Source organism: Piliocolobus tephrosceles, chromosome 16, assembly GCF_002776525.5.
Source record: "Piliocolobus tephrosceles isolate RC106 chromosome 16, ASM277652v3, whole genome shotgun sequence".
Lineage (NCBI taxonomy): Eukaryota > Metazoa > Chordata > Mammalia > Primates > Cercopithecidae > Piliocolobus > Piliocolobus tephrosceles.
Window position 1 is genome coordinate 31,797,881 of NC_045449.1, and position 21,402 is coordinate 31,819,282.

The 21,402-nt window shown below is 47.1% G+C and overlaps 1 protein-coding gene across 1 annotated transcript in view; it reads left to right on the plus strand.

The window, feature by feature from the left end:
• MYO19 (myosin XIX) overlaps positions 1 to 21,402 on the plus strand; it is a 42,609-nt gene that overhangs the window by 9,464 nt on the left and 11,743 nt on the right. The window contains 12 exon segments of the mRNA XM_023204693.3: positions 2,132 to 2,245; positions 12,340 to 12,472; positions 13,149 to 13,218; positions 13,782 to 13,884; positions 14,603 to 14,699; positions 14,839 to 14,915; positions 16,878 to 16,968; positions 17,415 to 17,586; positions 19,180 to 19,253; positions 20,375 to 20,496; positions 20,787 to 20,900; positions 21,162 to 21,338. Of these exon segments, the coding sequence (XP_023060461.2) occupies positions 2,132 to 2,245; positions 12,340 to 12,472; positions 13,149 to 13,218; positions 13,782 to 13,884; positions 14,603 to 14,699; positions 14,839 to 14,915; positions 16,878 to 16,968; positions 17,415 to 17,586; positions 19,180 to 19,253; positions 20,375 to 20,496; positions 20,787 to 20,900; positions 21,162 to 21,338 (1,344 nt within the window).

Here is a 21,402-nt window from a genome sequence, read left to right on the forward strand (position 1 = left end):
TTTAGTAGAGACGGGGTTTCATCATGTTAGCCAGGATGGTCTCGATCTCCTGACCTCGTGATCCGCCCGTCTCGGCCTCCCAAAGTGCTGGGATTACAGGCTTAAGCCACCGCGCCCGGCCATAAATATTTGTTTAACTGAGTTTCTTATGTCTCTAAAATAGAGATTTAAGAGAAAGGATTTTTTTCTCTTGTTTTTGGTTTTATTAATAGGAAAGGATTGATAAAGGTATTATGTATTTGTGTATTTAACCAACTGCCTTTTTAAAAATTATTATTTATTTATTTATTTTGAGATGGAGTTTCACTCTTGTTGCCCAGGCTGGAGTGCAATGACGTGATCTGGGCTCACCGCAACCTTTGCCTCCTAAGTTCAAGCAATTCTCCTGCTTCGGTCTCCTGAGTAGCTGGGATTACAGGCATATGCCACCACGCCCGGCTAATTTTGTATTTTTAGTAGAGATGGGGTTTCTCCATATTGGTCAGGCTGGTCTCTAACTCCTGACCTCAGGTGATCCGCCCACCTCGGCCTCCTGAAGTGCTGGAATTACGGGTGTGAGCCACCACGCCCAGCCCTGTTTATTTTGAGACTGAGTCTCTCCCTGTCACCCAGGCTGGAGTGCAGTAGTGTGATCTCGACTCACCACAACCTCCGCCTCCAGGGTTCAAGCGATTCTCGTGCCTCAGCCTCCCAAGTAGCTGGGGCTGCAGGCACCCACTACCATGCCCAGCTAATTTTTGTATTTTTACTAGAGATGGGATTTCACCATGTTGGCCAGGCTGGTCTCGAACTCCTGACCTCAAGTGATCCACCTGCCGTAGCCTCCCAAAGTGCTGAGATTATAGGCATGAGCCACCAAGTCCAGCAAAACTACCTTTTTAAGAAAAGAATGAAATTATACACGATAGGGATTGCCCTGGAAAATTCAGCGTATATTTATCTCTACTGAGGAAAGTAATTATTCTACTGAGAAAAGAATAAATTATTTGGGGTGGGCTGGTGGAGGTACAGACAGATAATGAGCTTGTTGGTGTAAAAGTGCATGATGCATTCAGGGAGAGGTGAGAGAAAACTTGCTGGCAGGAGGGAGGTTTTGGGGGCAAGAGGGAATAGATGAGAGCAGGAAGACAAGAAAGCCAGGGCTGTTTGTGAAGAGTCTGAAGCACTTTAGCAGGCAGAGAGAATCTGCAGAGCATCTTCATCCATGTAGAGGTGGGTCTGGGAACAGAACCCACTAGACGAATAATTACTCTGGGAGTTGGGTTCAAGAAGGTGAGACAGGAGGCAGAGACAACAGTTGGAGGCTTTGTATCCCTCCAGGTGATAGGTGGCTGGGGCAAGGGCAGGTGTAGAGAGGAATGGCTCTGACACCATATGGAACAGTTGCCTTCTCCCTCAGCAAGCTGTGGGTAAGTGATCACTGCTGGCTGGGCTAGCTAGGCATTGTGTAGATGGCCTGTCCCTCCAGACGTTCATTCATGGTGAAGTATCCAGTTGGAATCCAGGGGAAGTCTGTCCTGTGAGCCCTGTCTGTTGTCTGCCCTGCCTCCTCAAAGGTAAAAGCCAAGTCGTAGTCCCCTCTGTTTCCTCAGCATCCAGCTTGATTGATGCCTAGTACATTGAAGACAGCTAATAGTTGTTGATGAAAAGAAGAACAGTGGCTTTGGAATTTAAATCACATGGATATATTTACTTGCTGAGTGGCCTTGAAAGGTTATTTAACTCCTGTGAACCTTACATTCCTCATCTATAAAATAGGGTTATATTTCCAATTAGTGGACAGACTTCTTAGGCAGTAGTTTGTAAGAACTTTGCAAATTGCAAATTATAATAATATGAAGTAACAGGAAGAAGGATAAGACAATTAAAGCAAGATAAAATGGGAGTATAAAGTGTTAATGTCATAAACTGGTCAAGGCTAGCACTGCTTCTAGGCTGAGAGAAGATGAGTAGGTAATGCCAATATAGGGGTCCTAAAGTTGGGCCTAACACTGTGACATCCAGAAAATTTTTCTGAAGGAAGCATCCAACCACTGCTATTGGCAGCCTCCCCATCTCAGTCATCACTGGCTCAGTCATCATTGAAAAGCAGGCATTCCCTCACATGACCTTTCACTCCTTGATGTTCCAGAAACTGAAGCCCCATGTGTTCACTGTGGGTGAACAGACCTACAGGAATGTCAAGAGCCTGATTGAACCAGTCAACCAGTCCATTGTTGTCAGTGGAGAGAGTGGTGCTGGAAAGGTAGGAAGACGTCTTTCCTGTCCTGTCAACTCATGATGGGCTGGGTGGGCAGGGAGGCAGGGGTCATTTCTTGTCCTCCCTTGTGGAGTTGTTTGCTGCCTAATCATTTCCAGATAGGCTGGCTGAAGCTGGGGTTGGTGCACAATGGTGGACTAGCACTGGACCGGAAGTCAAGAGACAGGATTCCGATCCAGGCTCTACTGCTTGCTCTGCCATCACCCTGGGTGAAATAGGAATGAAGCTTCCTTTCTAAGCCTTACTTTCTCATCGAAAGTCTTTCCCAGCTCTGACACCACTGGAAACAAAAGTCAGCTGCTGGGGATTCCAACATAGTGATTAAGAGCACATCAGAAAAGTACTTAGCTTCTGCAAAGCTCTCAGTTCTTCCACTTGTAAAATGGAAGGGAAGGGAGGACCAATACCTGACTCATAGGACTTCTGTGAGAGTTAAATGAGTCACTGTACATATGGCACCTGGTGGCATGCTTGGCATGTGGCAGTGCTCCTCCAAAGTAGCTGGGGTTCTTGTGGGAAAGGGTTTATTGGAGTAGACCACCTGAACCCTCTGGGTTGCCCATGGTGGCAAGGGCAGTGCATTGGGCCAGGTGTTGGGGGGGACAGAAGCTCCTGGTATGGCCACATGGCCTCCTGGGTAGCAGAATCACAACAGGTGAGACAGGATGTTGCACACAGGTGAATAAGGAGTTACACAGCTGGTCAAAGGAGACACTGGCCAAGGCCTTGCCACCTTCTTGACAAGCCTCACCCAGCTGCCTCGCCCTTTCCACAACACTTTTACCTTCATGAGGCACTCTTTGGACCATAAACTCCTCCTGTCTTCACTGACATATGAGAATTGCTGAACACTGAGAACTTGCGAGGTTCTAAGCTTCTGGCTGGGCACTGAGGGGTGGCAGGGGGAGGAACAGAGATGAAAAATGCAACATGTAGTTTTCAGGGGGCACTTAGTCCCCTGAGAGAGACAGACAAGGAAACAAAGACAGTAAGTTGCAGGGATGAGGTCTTGGACTTGGGTTAGGAGGGGATCTCTAGGAGCTGTATCAGGGTTGCTAGTGAAGTGGCTGACGCCTTCTCAACAAAGCCTTCTCCCCCTAGAATTGCTCTGGGGAACTGAAGCTGAACCTGGCCCAAGACTCATCCAACCAGAGAGCTTGGTAACCCTTTATTGAGCAGCCACTGTAGCCCTGGGCTGGCCCTGGTTTATTTTCAAAAATTTATTTTTAATAAATAGTAATGTAGTTACATAGTTCAAAAAATCAAGCAATACTGCAAGGCTTATAAAGAAAAACAGCAAACCTGCTCCTTATATCTCAACCTTGTTCTGTCTCTCCAGATGCAGTTACTTGCACATCTTTTATCAGTTTATTTGGGTGTTTCCATCTATATTTTTAAACTATTGCTTATATTGTTACTGACTTTTTGGTTTTGGACCTTATCCGTTCACTTCCTACTTTGATGAGGATTTAACCCTTATTTCCCTGCCCTCAAAATACATATTCTGTATATAATTATTTCATAATTTTTAATTAAGTTAATAAGCAGTGTTTACATGGTTATGGTCATGTGTATATTCACAGCAGAGCCATATACTATACTATATATTTTGTATAATTTTTGTTTTCCCTCTTTAGTTTAACAGTGGTGTACAAAAACTAAACCAGTGAAAAAGTGGGGCAAGTGAAATAAATAATAAATAATTGCCCTGTTTTTTCACTTGTTTAGTTTTTATATACCATTATTAACTCATTACCAGACTTGTCACCAAATCTGGAAAACACCTGTCAAACTGGCAAGCAAATCAGGTTCTTTCACTGGAGATGCCCTTCCTAGAGTTCTCAGACCACATCTTTTCTTCCATCTGGATTGGTGGCTACTGAGGGCTGCCACCACACAGCTGTTGCATGGAAGTGTCTTTGCCTCTGCACATCCCCAGATTCCCATCTGTCCTAGGATAAATCTCCCATGGCAGGAGCTCATGGCTTTCTCTTTATTTTGTTTTTGTTTTTTGTTTTTTTTTGAGACAGGGTCTCTGTCACCCAGGCTGGAGGGCAGTGGCACAATCTCAGCCCACTGCAACCTTCGCCTTCCCAGTTCCAATGATTCTCATGCCTCAGTCTCCCGAGTAGCTAGGATTATAGGTGCATAGCACCACAGCCAGCAAATTTTTTTTTATTTTGAGACAGAGTCTCGCTCTGTCGCCCAGGCTGGAGTGCAGTGGCGTGATCTTGGCTCACTATAAGCTTCACCTCCCAGGCTCATGCCATTCTCCTGCCTCAGCCTCCTGAGTAGCTGGGACTACAGGTGCCCGCCATCACACCTGGCAAATTTTTTGTATTTTTAGTAGAAACAGGGTTTCACCATGATAGCCAGGATGGTCTCGAACTCCTGACCTCGTGATCCGCTCGCCTTGGCCTCCCAAAGTGCTAGGATTACAGGCGTGAGCCACCACGCCTGTTTGTTTTTAGTAGAGACAGAGTTTCGCCATGTTGGCCAGGCTGGTCTTGAACTCCTGGCCTCAAGTGATCTTCCCGCTTCAGCCTCCCAAAGTGCTGGGTTTACAGGCATGAGCCACCACACCTAGTCACCATGGCTTTCTTTTTCTTCATTTACTGCCTTGTTTTGTTTTTATGAACCATATTCTTTTTTTTTTTTTTTTGAGACCGAGTCTCGCACTGTCACCTAGGCTGGAGTGCAGTGGTGTGATCTTGGCTCAATGCAGCCTCTGCCTCCTGGTTTCAGGCAGTTCTCTGCCTCAGCCTCCTCCCAAGTAACTGGGATTATAGGCGCCTGCCACCACGCCTGGCTAATTTTTGTATTTTTAGTAGAGACAGGGTTTCACTGTCTTGGCCAGGCTGGTCTTGAACTCCTGACCTCGTGATCTACCCGCCTCGGCCTCCCAAAGTGCTGGGATTACAGGCGTGAGCCATTGTGCCCGGCCAAACCATATTCTTTAGTAGTTTCCTGAACAAGGTACATGGAGGACAAATTGTTGCACATCTGAAAATGTCTGTTCTGCCTCAAATCTGATTGATATTTTGACTGGGTTTTATAATTCCAAGTTAGAAATAATTTTCTTTCTGAATATAGAGATTTTCTTTTCTTTTTTTTTTTGAGATAGTGTCTTGCTCTGTTGTCATGCTGGAGTGCAGTGGCACAATCTCAGCTCACTGCAACCTCCGCCTCCCAGGTTCAAGCAGTTATCCTGCCTCAGCCTCCCGAGTACCCAGGGCTACAGTCATGCACCACCACGCCCAGCTAATTTTTGTATTTTTAGTGGAGATGGGGTTTCACCATGTTGACCAGGATGATCGCAATCTCTTGACCTTGTGATGCGCCCACCCTGGCCTCCCAAAGTGCTGGGATTACAGGCGTGAGCCACTGTGCCTGGCTGAGGTTTTATTTTCATATATTGCTGTTGAGAGTCCCAGTCCGTACTGGTGATTTTTTTGTTTTTCCAAAAGCTTTTAGGTATTAAAATTCACAGTGCTGTGTTGTGATATGGCCTTTCTTCACTTATTAAGCTGAGTACTTTGTGTGGGTCTTTTTAACTTGGAAACTCAGTATTTTTGTATTATATCTAATAATTTCCTCCCCTGTTTTCTCCTTCTGGAACTTCTGTTAAGAAATTTCGTTGTCTAATATTCATATTTTTCTCACCTATCCTCCTTTCTGTTTATTATTTTAATCTTGTGGGAGATGTTTGCTTCTTTACCTTCCAATTCTTCGTAACTTTGAATATTTGTTAAAAATTTTAATTCTGAGTTCTAGTTTTTTTCTAACGTTTATGATATTTGTCATTTCACGTAAAAGAAGCTTATGAAATAGTTAATGATCGTTGAGTATCTGTTCATATTTGAAAATAAGGCATTAAGCAACTGATTAGAATCTTTGTTTATGGACAAGATTGTCAACCAGTGGGGCCTCACTGTAGGTAGCTTTTTAAACTTGTGGGACCCTGAACAGCCGTAACTTTTCCCATGAGCTTATTGGTGTGTCCAGAAAATTTTCCTCCAATCTCTGCAGCAGAGAGGTGGAAACTATAAAGAATCAAATGGAGATGATAAAAATTTAAAACATGATAAATAATTCTTTGGGCTTATCAACAAACTAGACATGCAAAAGAATGCATTAGTGAACTTGACAGTTGGTAAATAGAAATTATCCAAATTGAAAATCAAAGAGAAAATTGCATCCAAGAACTGTAGTACAATATCAAATGGTCTGCCATATAATTGACCCTTGAACAATGCAGAGGTTAGGGGCACCAACTCACCACACAGTTGAAAAATCTGCATATAGTTTAACTGCTGATTAACTACTGTTGACTGGAAACCTTACAAATAACATTACAGTCAGTATGTATTTTGTATGTTATATGTCTTATATACTGCATTCTTATAAAGAAATAAGCTAGAGAAGTGAAATTAAGAAAGTCATAAGGAATAAATACATTTACCACGTAAATGAAAGTGGATCCTCATAAAGGTCTTCATCACCGTCATCTTCACTTTGAGTAGGCTGAGGAGGAAGAGGACAGTCTTGCTTGGTCTTGCTGTCTCAGAGGTGGCAGAGGTAGTGGAAGTATAATAGAAGGGGAGGCAGGAGAGATTTATTGAAAAAAGCCCCTGTATAAATGGACCCATGCAGTTCAAACACGTGTTGTTCAAGGGTTAACCGTACTTGTGTTTTTTTTTTTTTTTTGTTTGTTTGTTTTTTAAGACAGAGTCTCGCTCTGTCACCCAGGCTGGAGTGCAGTGGCCGGATCTCAGCTCACTGCAAGCTCCGCCTCCCGGGTTTACGCCATTCTCCTGCCTCAGCCTCCCAAGTAGCTGGGACTACAGGCGCCCACCACCACGCCCGGCTAGTTTTTTGTATTTTTAGTAGAGACGGGGTTTCGCCAGGTTAGCCAGGATGGTCTCGATCTCCTGACCTCGTGATCCACCCGTCTCGGCCTCCCAGAGTGCTGCGATTACAGGCTTGAGCCACCGCGCCCGGCCTGGGTCAACTGTACTTGTAATTGGTGTCCTAGGAGTAGAGAGAGGACATAGGTCAAAAGTAATATTTTTACAAAATTAACCAAAAATGCAAGCACAGATCCAAGAAGCTCAAAAAATACCAAGTAGAATGAATACAAAGAAAACACATTTAGGCACATTATGATCAAAGTGCTGAAAACTAAATATAAGAAAAAAATCTTAAGGACTGGGTGCAGTGGCTCACGCCTGTAATCTGAGCACTTTGGGAGGCTGAGGCAGGTGGATCATTTGAGGTCAGGAATTTGAGACCAGTCTGGGTAACGTGGTGAAATCCCGTCTCTATTAAAAATACAAAAAATTAGCCGGGCATGGTGGTAGGTGCCTGTAATCCCAGCTACTTGGGAGCTGATGCAGGAGAATTGCTTGAACCTAGAGGAGGAAGTTGTAGTGAGCCAAGATCGTGCCACTGTACTCCAGCTTGGGTGACAGAGTGAAACTCTGTCACAAAAAAAGGAAAAAAAAATCTTAAAGGAAGCCAGGAAAATAAATATTACATAAAAAGGAACAAAGGTAAGAATGACAATAGGAATCTTGACAAAAACTGCAAAGCCCGCAGATAATAGTGACACCTTTAAAGTGCTAAAAGAAAAAGAAAAATCTGTCAACCTAGAATTCTGTTGCAAAAGTATTTTTCAACAATGAAAGTGAAATAAAGACTTTTCAGACAAATAGAAGTTGAGGGAATTCATTGCGTGCAGACTGCACTGCAAGAAATGATAAAGGAAATTCTTTAGTCCAAAATAATATGAAAACCAGATAAATATTTGGATGTACACAAAGGGGTACGTTTTAGCATCACAGATGTAAAATCTTTTATTTTTTTTTTGTCTTTTTAGAAGATAATCACTCTAAGGCAAAAATGGTAACAATGCTTATATGATAAAATGGAATCATTAAAATGCTGAATTTAATCAAAGGCAATGAAAGAAAAAAGGGAACTAAGAGCACATGGAACAATTTAAAGAACAAGATGGTAGATGTAAACCCAGGCATAGTGACAATTACGATAAATGTAAGTGGTCTACTCGTGGATAAGTTCAAACTAAATGGATGGAAAAAAATATAACATCCTAACACACATAAAGGAAAGCTGAAGTGGTTACATTAATATGGAACAACGATTTTAGAACAAGCGTATTACTAAGGATAAGATGAGACATTTCCTAATGATAAATTCATCAAGAAAACAGTTCTAAACAGGTGTGTACCTAATTACAGTTTCAAAATACATGAAGTAAAATCTGCTATCATTGAAAGGAAAAATACGTAAAATCAAAACTACATTTTGAGGCCAGGCATAATGGTTCACGCCTGTAATCCCAGCACTTTGGGAGGCCAAGGCTGATGGATTGCTTAAGTTTTAGACCAGCCTGGTAAATGTGGGGAAAACCCATCTCTACAAAAAAATACAAAAATTAGCTAAGCATGGTGGCTTGTGCCTGTAGTCCCAGTTTACTCACACAGGGCAAGTGAGACTCCCTCAAAAAAAAAAGATTAAAATGACACAAACTGTGTTCCTTGACCTGAATAGAATTGAACTAGAAATAAATAACAAAGACACCTAGAAAATCCTAAAACATTGGGAAATTAAACAACACACTTCTAAATATCCTATGGGTCAAAGATAAAATCACAATGATACTATAAAGAAAAAAAAAGGTATATCTATATATCTATATATCACTATGCCTGGGTTTAAATCTACCATCTTGTTATTTTTTATTTTTATTTAAAAAAATTTTTTTTTTATTTTTTATTTTTTATTTTTTTGAGACAAGAGTCTCCCTCTGTCCCCCAGGCCAGAGTGCAGTGGTGTGATCTCGGCTCACCGCAAGCTCCGCCTCCCAGGTTCATGCTATTCTCCTGCCTCAGCCTCCCAAGTAGCTGGGACTGCTACCTACTCGTGCCTGCCACCACGCCCAGCTAATTTTTGTATTTTTAGTAGAAACGGGGTTTCATCATGTTAGCCAGGATGGTCTCTATCTCCTGACCTCGTGATCCGCCTGCCTCGGCCTCCCAAAGTGCTGGGATTACAGGCGTGAGCCACCGCGCCTGGCCCATCTTGTTATTTTTTAAATTGTTCCATGTGATCTTAGTTCCTTTTTATTTATTGCCTTTGATTAAATTCAGCGTTTTAATGATGCCATGCTATCATATAAACATTGTTACCATTTTTGCCTTACAGTGATTCTCTTCTAAAGAGTCAGAGACAGATATATATATCTCTCTCTCTTTTTTTTTTTTCCTGAGATGGAATCTCACTCTGGCCCAGGCTGGAGTTCGGTGGTGTGATCTCAGCTCACTGCAACCTCCGCCTCCTGGGTTCAAGTGATTCTCCTGCCTCAGTCTTCCGAGTATCTGGAATTACAGATGCCTGCTACCACACCTAGCGAATTTTTGTATTTTGAGTAGGGAGACTATGTACTTTTAGTAGAGACGTTATAGTTTCACTGTGGTGGCCAGGCTGGTCTCAAACTCCTGGCCTCAAGTGATCTGCCGCCTCAGCCTCCCAAATTGCTGGAATTGCAGGTGTGAGCCACTGCGTCCAGCCTTTTCTGTAATTTCATTACCAGGTTGATATTAGAAAATATTTTGAACTAATAAAGCACATCTTCATTACCTTTTTTTTTTTTTTTTCTTTTTTTGAGACAGTTTCGCTGTTGTTGCCTAGGCCGGAGTGCAACGGTGTGAGCTCAGCTCACTGTAACCTCCGTCTCCCAGGTTCAAGCTATTCTCCTGCATCAGTCTCCCTAGTAGCTGGAATTACAGGTGATGCCATGACGCCCAGCTAATTTTTGTATTTTTAGTAGAGACAGGGTTTTCACCATGTTGGTCAAGGCTGGTTTTGAACTCCTGACCTCAGGCAATCCACCCGCCTCAGCCTCCCAAAGTGCTGGCATTACAGGTGTGAGCCATTGCACCTGGCCTCATTACCTTATTTAACCTAATTACCTCCCAAAGATCCCATCTCCAAATGCAGTCACATTAGGAGTGAGGGCTTCAAAATACGAATTTGAGGGGAACACAATTCAGTCTGTGGCACACCTTAAGAAGCTAGAGGAAAACAAAATAAAGTATGCATAAGGAGGGAAAAAGTGAAGGTGAATAAAATAGAAAAAAATTTAATGAAATAAAAGACTTTTCTCTGAAAAGATAAATAAAATGATAACTCTCCCTGGATGCGGTGGCTCACACCTGTAATCCCAACACTTTAGGAGGCCAAGGCGGGTGGATCACCTGAAGTCAGAAGTTAAGAGACCAGCCTGACCAACATGGTGAAAGCCTGTCTCTACTAAAAATACAAAAATTAGCTGGGTATGGTCGTGAGCGCCTGTAATCCCAGCTCCTCAGGAGGCTAAGGCAGGAGAATCACTTGAACCCAGGAGGGAGAGGTTGCAGTGAGCTGAGATCATGCCACTGCACTCCAGCCTGGGCAACAGAGCAAGACTTTGTCTCAAAAAGAAAAAAAAATGGTAACTCTCCAGTCAGACTTATAAAAAGAGAAAAAATATGTAAATCAGCTATATCAGGAATGAAAGAGTAGATATCACTACAGATCTTACAGTAATATTTTTAATAACTTTATGTCAAGAAATTACACGATTTAGATGAAATGGAGAAATAGTTTGAAACACAGAAAATGCTGAAGATCACATAAGAGGAAAAAGAACCTGAATAGCCCCTATTTCTGAAAGAAATTGAAGTCATAGTTAAAAGCCTTCCCACAGAGAAAACTCTTGGCCCTGGTGGCTTCACTTGTGAATTCTACCAAACATTTAAGGAAGAAATGTTACCAGTTCTACATAAATTCTTTCAGAAGATAGAAATATCTCTGATCCCAAAGAAAAATCTAAAGAATCTGCAAAGTAAGTTGCCACCTTACTACAACTAAAAAGTTGTAGAGCATTTAGTGAGGTGATAGGATACAAGGTCAATATGTAAAGATTAAGTGTATTTCTATGTCCTAGCCACAAACAATTAGAAGTTAAAATGAAAGTATACCTCACTTCAGCTGATTAAGAACAAAAGAGTATGAATTTTTTTTTTTTTTTTTTTTTTTTGAGACGGAGTCTTGCTCTGTGGCCCAGGCTGGAGTGCAGTGGTGTGATTTCGGCTCACTGCAGGCTCCGCCTCCCGGGCTCACGCCATTCTCCTGCCTCAGCCTACAGGCACCTGCCACCACGCCCGGCTAATTTTTTGTATTTTTAGTAGAGACAGGGTTTCACCATGTTAACCAAGATGGTCTCGAACTCCTGACCTCGTGATCCACCCGCCTCGGCCTCCCAAAGTGCTGGGATTACAGGCGTGAGCCACTGTGCCCGGCCGAGAGTATGAATTTTAAAATTAGAATACTTGGGGCCAGGTGCAGTGGCTCACGCCTGTAATCCCAACACTTTGGGAGGCTGAGGTGGGCGGATTACGAGGTCAGGAGCTCGAGACCAGCCTGGCCAACATGGCGAAACCCCGTCTCTACTAAAGATACAAAAAATTAGCCAGGTGTGGTGGCGCATACCTATAATCCCAGCTGCTTAGGAGGCTGAGGCAGGAGAATCACTTGAACTCAGGAGGCAGAGGTTACAGTAAGCCGAGATTGTGCCATTGCACTCCAGCCTGGGAGACAGGCCGAGACTCTGTCTCAAAAAAAAAAAAAAATTAGACTGCTTGGGTATAAATTGGAGCCCTGTCATTGAGTAGATGCATGATCTTTAATAAATTTTTAAATTTCTGTGCTTTGGTTTCATCATTTTATAAACAATTGTATAATCACACCTTTGCAGAGTTTGCAAAAAAACATACACAGAAAGCCTCGATAGCTCATTGTCTGTCACAGAGCTGGGAGAAACAGATGTATACCCCCATTTTACAAACACAGGTAGAGGAAGTGCTTTGCCCGAGGCCAGGGTTGAATTCTGCCTTCACCCATTTTGTCAGCAACACACTGGTGGAGAAGAAAGCTCTGGTGGGCAGTGTTTTCAGACAGGCTCAGAAGTGGGCAGGAACCTAGATACAGCTCCCACAGGGCTGTTTCTGCCACAGACATGGACGTCTCGCTGCCTAATGAAGTTCTATGCTGTGGTGGCCGCCTCACCCGCATCTTGGGAGACCCACAAGATTGCAGAGAGGATAGAACAGAGAATCCTGAACTCCAACCCTGTCATGGAGGCTTTTGGTGAGCTCGGGCTCCTTTGCACAGTATCTCAGTCCCATTTCCTCTGGGGTTTTCCGCCTTCCGGGAAGAGGGGCAGTGCTTTGAGACCCTGTCTTGGGTGGGGTTGGAGGATGAGTGTACCCTTCACTGCCTCAGATCCCCAGCCTACTCCCTGGTACTCCTTGGCATCATTCTAACAGAGGTGATGTCGTTCAGTCCTCTTCCTCGCTCCAGCCTAGGCACACATAACAGTCGTACTGGAGAAGACCTAGTGGCTTAGCTCATCCAAATTCTTTCTTTCTATCCAGCTTCCTCATGGTTCAAAGAAGGGCACTTGTTGTGGGATACAAGGCGATTAGTGTTTGTGTTGGCACTGGAACCCAGATTGCCTTCCTATGTAAAGTCAATAGTGACAGCTGATTGTTGTTGACCTTTCCCTTCAATGAAGACAGTCCCTGACTGCCCAGGCGTACTCATTCCAATTTCTTGCCAGAAGTTCTTCTGACTCCCCTGAATCCGACTTGCTAAAGCATGAGGGCCCATTTTCTAGTGCTATCCCCTATGACATGAAAACCAGCAAAGGGGCCTTTAGGTGACTTGAGCACAGGAACATGACCTCCAGAGACCTGCAGCCACTTTGGCTTATGAGGACTCTGCAAACCCAGGGGAGTGAAATAAACATCGGTGTGATCTGTAGGGAATGCATGTACGCTGAGGAATAACAACAGCAGTCGCTTTGGAAAGTTCATCCAGCTCCAGCTGAACAGGTAATAGCTGCTGTCGCCCTGGCTAGTGGGAGGATGGGATTGAGGAGGTTGAAAGTGGCTGGGGTGGTATCTGGCCTGGGCCACCTCTATAGGCAAAAACCCTGCTCCTCCAGGTGATTGCCCTTTACCTCAGATGTGAGCTCTGAGGGTGATCTTTGCACCTGGAGAACTATAGCTCCTTTCCCTCTAGGGTACCCTGGGGCAGTGCGCTTATTCAGGCCTGGGTTCCTCCTGGCTTCTACTCTTGCTCAGAGACTTCTAGCTAAATTGCCACCTCTTTGGACCATATCCCTGAGCTTGAAGCTGGGACTTCGACTCCTGTCTTGGGGTAGAGCAAAGTGATGTGCAGAGACCTTGGCCCTGCCCACCTGAGCTCTATGCAGGGGATATTCCAGGACACCCAAGGGTATTCTGAGTGGTCCCCACCCCTCAATGCCCATTGGCTAAGTGGAAGAGCTTGGAGGGGAGTTGCCAGGTGGCAGGCAATCTGGCACACCCAAATTGCCAGACATGGCTATGGAATAAATGGGCAACTAACGAGCTCTGGCCTGTGTGTGCCCCAGGGCTCAGCAGATGACTGGAGCCGCAGTCCAGACCTACCTCCTAGAAAAAACTCGAGTGGCCTGCCAGGCTTCCAGTGAGAGGAACTTCCACATCTTCTATCAGGTTTGTGCAAAGTGGAGCCCACAGCCCCCCAGATGCAGGGCAGGGATGGGTCCGTGTCTTTCAACCCCCCACCCCCCAGAATGCTCCATGCCTAGCTCCTTCACCTAGCTTTTGATGGAGCCACCACTTTCTTCTGCAGACTTTATGTGCAACACTTCTGCCTCACACTGTGCCTTGACTCCCAGCACAGTTGTGGCCTGGGGGCATGTTTTACCTCTTCATCAGACCAGAAGGTCCTTGAGGCTGGGACTGTATCTCTAGGGTGGAAGCTGTGTCACCCTTATCATTCTAAGGGCTCTCCTATAATGGCATCTGTCTCTAACAGAATAAGGGCTTCCCTAGAGTTGTGCCTTTTCCATCAGACTGGGAGTCCTGCAAGGCATGGATAAGATGTCTCCCTTACTCAGAATCGGAGCATGCTTAGGTGATAAGTATGCCTCCCGAGTCAAGACAAGGGGCTCCCTGGGCAGGAAGTGTCCTTTCTTCATCAGACTGCAGGTTTCCCCAGAGCAGGGTTCTTTTGCATCAGGTTGGAGACATCCAGGACTATGTTGACAGCATCTTTTGCCCTCGTACCTGCCCTGGGCTCTCTGCAGGGACCTCTGAGCCTTGTGATGTTGCTACCATCTGTCACTCCTCTCATCCCAATCCCATGCTTATGCAGGTCTGGGCTTTTCTCAGACCCTCTACCCAGCCTCCCACCTACCATTCTCCACAGATTTGCAAAGGAGCCAGTGAGGACGAGAGACTCCAGTGGCACCTCCCTGAGGGAGCCGCCTTCTCCTGGCTGCCCAACCCAGAGAGGAGCTTAGAAGGTAAGGGGAGCCCCATCCAGCACCTTGCCCTGGCCCAGCATCACCCACCCACTCTGTACAGAGCCCGCCTCCCTCACATCTTGCTGCTGCTGCTGACCTCTGGCCCTGACAGTGGGCTGTGACTTGGATTCTTTTTCAGAGGATTGTTTTGAGGTGACCAGAGAGGCTATGCTCCATTTGGGCATTGACACCCCTACCCAGAACAACATCTTTAAGGTCAGAAGAAAAGCCGTGCCATTTATGTTTGGGAGAGATGATGGGCAGCCCCTTTCATAGAGCCGTTCCCTGGACTTGGAGTTGGTCTTTCCCTGAGCATCTAGGACTTTGGGCCCCTCTGTGCTACCTCCAAGGAATCAGCCACCTCTCTGTTCTGCTGAGGCTGGAGACCAGGTGGTGGGGTGGCCGGGTAATAAGGAACAGTGATGCGTACACAGTGCTAAGAGTACAGAATGCAGTAAGTGATCCATGGGGGCAGAGAGCAAGGTCCTGGATCATCAGAAGAGAGAACTAGTGCTACCGCTCACTTGTCTAGTACATTAAAACTTACAAGTCATTTTCACACCTCTCTGCTCACTCAGTTTTTTCAACAGTCCTCTGTGTGTGTTTATTTCCCTTTATGCCTGAGAAAACCAGAGAGGTAAAGTGACATGCCCAAGGTCAGATACCACTAAGTGGTGATACAGAGTACCAGACATAGTAATTCCAAATTCCCACTCTCTCTGTCTTCCCCCTGCCTGTGCCCCATCGTCCTCTGGTACATGAGACTGACCCAGGTGAGCTGGGCTCCTCTCAGCCGCACTAAGGGGGCCTCCCTTCTGTCTTTGCTGACAGAGCTGACTGCTTCCTCTGATCTTTCTCACCCTCTAGAGCAGCAGGAGAGAATAGATAGGATGGGCTGGCAGTCGAGACAGGGATGCTACTGCAGGGAGGTAGCAATGCAGTGGAAAGTGACCCTTACCTGCAGATGGGGGCTGCTCAGACACTGCCAGGTAAGAGTTTCACAGAAGGACAGCACCTGGGGACAAGCCCAGGATAAGTGGACAACACTGGCAGTCGGAGCGGGAGTGCTTTGGGGGTGGCATGACCCTCTGCTACAGCCCTTCTGCCTGGTGGACATGGCAGTCTTCTGGAGCAAGTTGTGGCCGGAAGACCAGTAGCACACGGAGGAGCCCTGCCTGGGACCATACAGGAATGGTGGGTAGGGTCCCTGTGTCAGGTCTGAGGTTGGTTTTTTGTTGTTGTTGTTTTGAGATGGAGTTTCACTCTTGTTGCCCAGGCTGGAGTGCAATGGCACAATCTCAGCTCACTGCAACCTCCTCCTCCCAGGTTCAAGTGATTCTCCTACCTCAGTCTCCAAAGTAGCTGGGATTACAGGCATGTGCCACCACACCCAGCTAATCGTGTGTGTGTGTGTGTGTGTGTGTGTGTGTGTGTGTGTGTGTATTTTTAGTAGAGATGGGGGTTCACCATATTGGCCAGGCTGGTCTTAAACTTCTGACTTCAAGTGATCCACCTGCTTCAGCCTCTCAAAGTGCTGGGATTACAAGCATGAGCCACCATGCCTAGCTGGGTCTGAGGGTTTTGAAGTTGCTGGGCGTTGGCGGGGTGAGGGGAGCTTCTGTCTATATCCCCTGGGGGCTTGTCTGTCTGGAACGCTGAGTGCAAAGGCAAAGGGGCACCCATCACACACAGACTGAGGTCACAGTTATTCCAGCAGGCTGGGCTCTCAGCAGCCTGGCAGTGGGAAAGGGCTCAAGGAAGCAGAAACAAGCCTCCAGCAGGCACACAGAAGCAGCCCTGCCCCCAGCCACCAGTCTATTCCTAGAAAGCAGGGGGCAGAGAGGTAGAGGGTGGGCAGGCATGGGGGCCCACGGGCTGCCCCAGGAGACATCTGAAGTCAGCCTGGATTCTCATCCCGCCTTTCCCCTCAGGAAGCATGTGTCCTCAGTCTCATCTCTATCACAGGCAGTGGCATAGCACATACCTTACAGGTTGTTGAAAAGATGCAATGAGGCGATGCATGTAACTTGTATACAATTGTGCCTGGCAGAGATGGGCACACGGGCCATGATCGGGAGCTGCCCTTCTGCTGTGATTGTACTCAGCAGAACGGCTCTTCCCAGAGTAGGCCCAGCTCACGCCCTCTCCTGCTCCCATCCATCCTTTTCTTCCCCCTAGGTCCTAGCTGGACTGCTGCACCTTGGCAATATCCAGTTTGCTGCCTCCGAGGATGAAGCCCAGCCCTGCCAGCCAATGGATGATGCCAAGTGTGAGGGGCAAGGGTGTGGGATAGGGCAGGCCCTTTCTCGAAGGTTGCCAGCATTGCTGGGGTTGGGTGCAAGGCTGGATGGTAAAAATTGGAATCTGATGCCCTTGCTTAAGCCACCCACTGTAGGGCCTGGCCCTGGATCATTTACTCCTCACCCTGTCTGGTGAGGCAGACAGTATCGTCCCCATCTTAAAGGTGAGAAAATGGGTCAGAGGTTTGTAAAGTGATTTGTCCCGTACGCGGCAGTATGACTGGTACATGGAAGTGCTGGGTTTGAGTTCTGACTGCCGCTTATGGAGTCCTTTGGTGAGTCACTTCACTGATCAGAACTTAGGTTTCTTCTGTCCAGTTGGGCAAGTCATGATCCCGCTGTGATGACTTCACAGTGCCTCATGAAGAGGACTGGATGGAGAGTGATTTGCCTAAAGAGGATTCGCCCCTCCCAGGCTCTGTCAGGAAGGCAGCGTTGCTACTGGGGCTCCCAGAGGACATGCTGCTGGAGACGGTGCAGATTAGAACCATCAGGGCAGGAAGGCAGCAGCAGGTGTTCCGGAAGCCCTGCCCCCGAACCGAGTGTGACACCCGCAGAGACTGCCTGGCCAAACTGATCTACTCGCGGTGAGCAGTTACTCTGGCCCCTGCCCTCCCAACAGGTGCTCTTCCTGTCCGGGGTTGGGCCAGACAACATCAGGCAATAGGCACAGGCCCAGGGTAGGGGATAAGACAGACTGGTTCCTCTCCCTGCTCCTCAAACCCCTGGACACCGCAGAGCACGGTTCCCAGGTATTCCCCAAGCAGCACCTGTGGCCTCTTTCTGAGTGGGGAAGTTGCTACATTCCTGACCAGGATTCAGCTCATTATTAAAGTTCAGGAGCCTGTTTTAGCCTCAGCAAGGTGAAGAAAGCCTCAGCTCTCTGCTGGCAAAGCAGGCCCCAAAGGTAATTTAGAACTTTTGCAGTTCCAGCTTCAGATCCTTGGATGAATGGGCCTCTCTGTCTCTCCCTGTGCCCTTGTACATCACCTAGGAGTTTGATAGATTGTGGTAAAGCCAGAAGCTCATCCCACAGCATGTAGCACAGTGGTGGAGGTGGGGTCCTGTCCTTTTCTGGTAGGTTACATCCACCCTCTGTCCATGTGGTTTAAGGATGATTTCTCACTTTGAGTTCTGAGATTCTTCAGCAGGCCTTCTAAGGGCTTCAGGGGCCTATAATCCTCTGAGATGAGCCAAAATGGGTATATGTGTGTGCATATGCACATGAGACCTTGGACACCTTTCTGAGGAGAGGGTCCCCTGCTTTCATAAATGCCACAAAGAGCCAAGAGCCTGAGAAGCTCTGCTGGGGGAACATGATCGTCTGAGTTGAAAATGGCCCAGGGCACCTGGGGCCAGATTAAATCCATTTCAGCAAGAGACTAGTTATCACTGCCTGAAAGCCAATTTCAGGTCACAATTTGAGGTCAAAGACTTTTAAAGCCTTTGCCTACAAGTCACTACAAGATGAGCAGATAAAGTGTGATGAACACAGAGTGAGCTTCTGACCACAGGACGTTTGCACAGCCCCTGTTGCAAAAAGAGCCAGTTTATTTACTGAAGTGAAAAAAGTTGCAGAGCAATTACTTTAAGTAAAATTGTGAGGAAGAAACCCCTGTATAATGTTGTACATGTCAGCATCTTGTGTGGTAGCCTCATCTTCTCTGGGCTGGGGCCGGTTCTAGAGTGGAGGATGCCATTGTTGACCTCAGGACTGGGGGCCCACTTGTGCAGAACTGCGTCGGGGGCTATGGCGGGGCCTTGAGCTCTGGGCTCCACAGGTAGAGTTTTGCAGGGGTATTCAATGAACTCAGTTATTTACAAACCACACCCAGGCCCATCTGCCCCTTCCCAAGACACTAACTGGGTCTCGAACCATGTGACTGATGTAGACCCATTCCCTGCCCAGCCTAGGAGTTGAGCTTGTCCTGTGCTCAATCTTCCCAGAAGGACATGCCAGGTTTGTGTGTACCTGGGAACATGCATGCCCATAGCCTTCATCTGTAGTAGGTCAAGACGTGATGGGCTGGAAGCAAGAGGAGAAGATTTGGCCTCTGACCTGTCAGGCTCAGAATACAAGGCCCTCCAGGTTGTAGCACCCTGACTGGGGGAGCAATTTTACCACCCCTTTGACTCAGCCAGACCCTCTCTCACCAGAGTCCACTCTCTTCCCCCAACAGGCTGTTTGACTGGCTGGTATCAGTGATCAACAGCAGCATCTGTGCAGACACCGACTCATGGACCACTTTCATAGGTAGCAAGGGCTCACTGTGCTGGGAGCACTCCAGAAAAAGAGCAATAAAGCTCTGGATGGAGAGGCAGGAGCGCTGGATCCACTGTGTGACTCTGGGCAGCTCCTTTCCTTTTTTTGTACCCGTGTCTCCTCTTGCATCTGCCTGCCAGCATAGGGCAAGATCTCTGCTCTCCTGCATCTGAGCAGTCCATAACTCTCCAGACAGGCTCAACAGTGCCTTGTCTGAAAGAGCCCTTTTTCTCCCCCAGAGACCCAGTTCTAATTGCAGGAGAGTAGTGGGGGATGGAAGAAAGAGCTGAATTAGAGGGACTTTGGAGGCTGGCACAGTGGCTCACATCTGTAATCCCAACATTTTGGGAGGCCAAAGCAGGAGGATCACTGGAGGCCAGAAGTTGGAGACCAGCCTGGGCAATATAGCAAGACCCCATCTCAGAAAAGTTAGCCAGGCATGGTGCTACATGCCTGTAGTCCCAGCTACTCGGGAGACCTAGGTGGGAGGATCACTTTAGCCTAAGAGTTTAAGGCTTCTGTGAGCTGTGATGACACCACTGCACTCCAGCCTGGGCAACAGAGCAAGACCCTATCTCAGGGGAAAAAAAAAGAAGGGACTTGGAGGACATGACTGAGGGAGGTCAACACGGTTATAACTCTAGGTGGGACAGTCAGTTATAGGAGGAAATAAAGCTTAAAGGTACCAGTGCAGTTTGCTCATGGAGTGGTGGAATTCTAGGCACCAAATTGGCTGGTGAGACCAATGCCTTCCAAACTAGATTTAACACAAAATGTTGCCTGGAACCTGGTTTCCTCACAGGAGGTGCCTATCAGAACCAGAGAATTCAGACTCAAAAATGGGCCCAATGCTCTGGGCTGTCTTCACACTTCATTTGGGTTTCCTGCCTGCTCTGAGTTCTACAGGGGAATGGGGTGGAGATGGGAGCCACCTTGGGTAGAGCGTGGGGAAGGTATGTTCTGCCCATCACGGGTGTCATGCTCACTCAGCCTCATGCCCAGGCTACCAAGTATAAGGCATTGGCAGGGGCCCAGGTACCCTGGGTTCCTTGATCCCCTATCCCCCATCTGCTCCTTGCAGTAGCCCCATGGGTTCTCTGCCATCCTCCCAGGCCTGCTGGATGTGTATGGATTTGAGTCATTTCCTGACAACAGTCTGGAACAGTTGTGCATCAACTACGCCAATGAGAAGCTGCAGCAGCACTTTGTGGCTCACTACCTAAGGGCCCAGCAGGTGAGGGATGGGGTGAGCAGGGGGCAGGTCCTTATTTTGGATCCTCAATCCCTTCCTGACCTTCCAGCCCCAGTCCAGGTTCTGATTAGAAGCCTTTTGTTTCTCCTTATTTTATTTTTAACTGATAAATAATAATTGCACATATGGAGTACAATGTAATGTTTTGATATACTTTTGTTTATTTGATGCTGTTCTGGAATATGCTGTGGTACCGAGGCCAGCCGTGGGTGGCTCGTCAGGACATCAGACCACAGCTGCCTTCTCCCACCCCATCCCACCTTGTTCTTTAGGAGGAATATGCAGTTGAGGGCCTGGAGTGGTCATTCGTCAACTACCAGGACAACCAGGCCTGTTTGGATCTCATTGAGGGGAGCCCCATCAGCATCTGCTCCCTCATAAATGAGGTGGGGAGGTCAGCTAATGAGCCAAGCACCAGAGTTGGCCTTTGGGTTTTCTGAAGCCTTCATGGTTATCCTGTTTCCTCTCTGTGCCTCTCTTCTCCCAGTTTGCCAAATAGATCTGCTAACTGCTATATTTCCTCCCTGTTAGGGACACTATGATGCCTGTGTGATGTCTGCTGTCATGGGGGCCACAGGGTGGGGACAGTGAGGGTTGCGGTGAGATACTGTCGTTTTGGTGGCTGACCCCCTGTTCCCATCCCACAGGAATGCCGCCTCAATCGACCAAGCAGCGCAGCCCAGCTCCAGACACGCATTGAGACTGCCCTGGCAGGTAGCCCCTGCCTGGGCCACAATAAGCTCAGCCGGGAGCCCAGCTTCATTGTGGTGCATTATGCGGGGCCTGTGCGGTACCACACAGCAGGCCTGGTGGAGAAAAACAAGGTACGGGCTGTGCCGTACCCTGTAGGGCCTGTGAGAAACGAGATGCTGGGTCTTTGCTATGCAG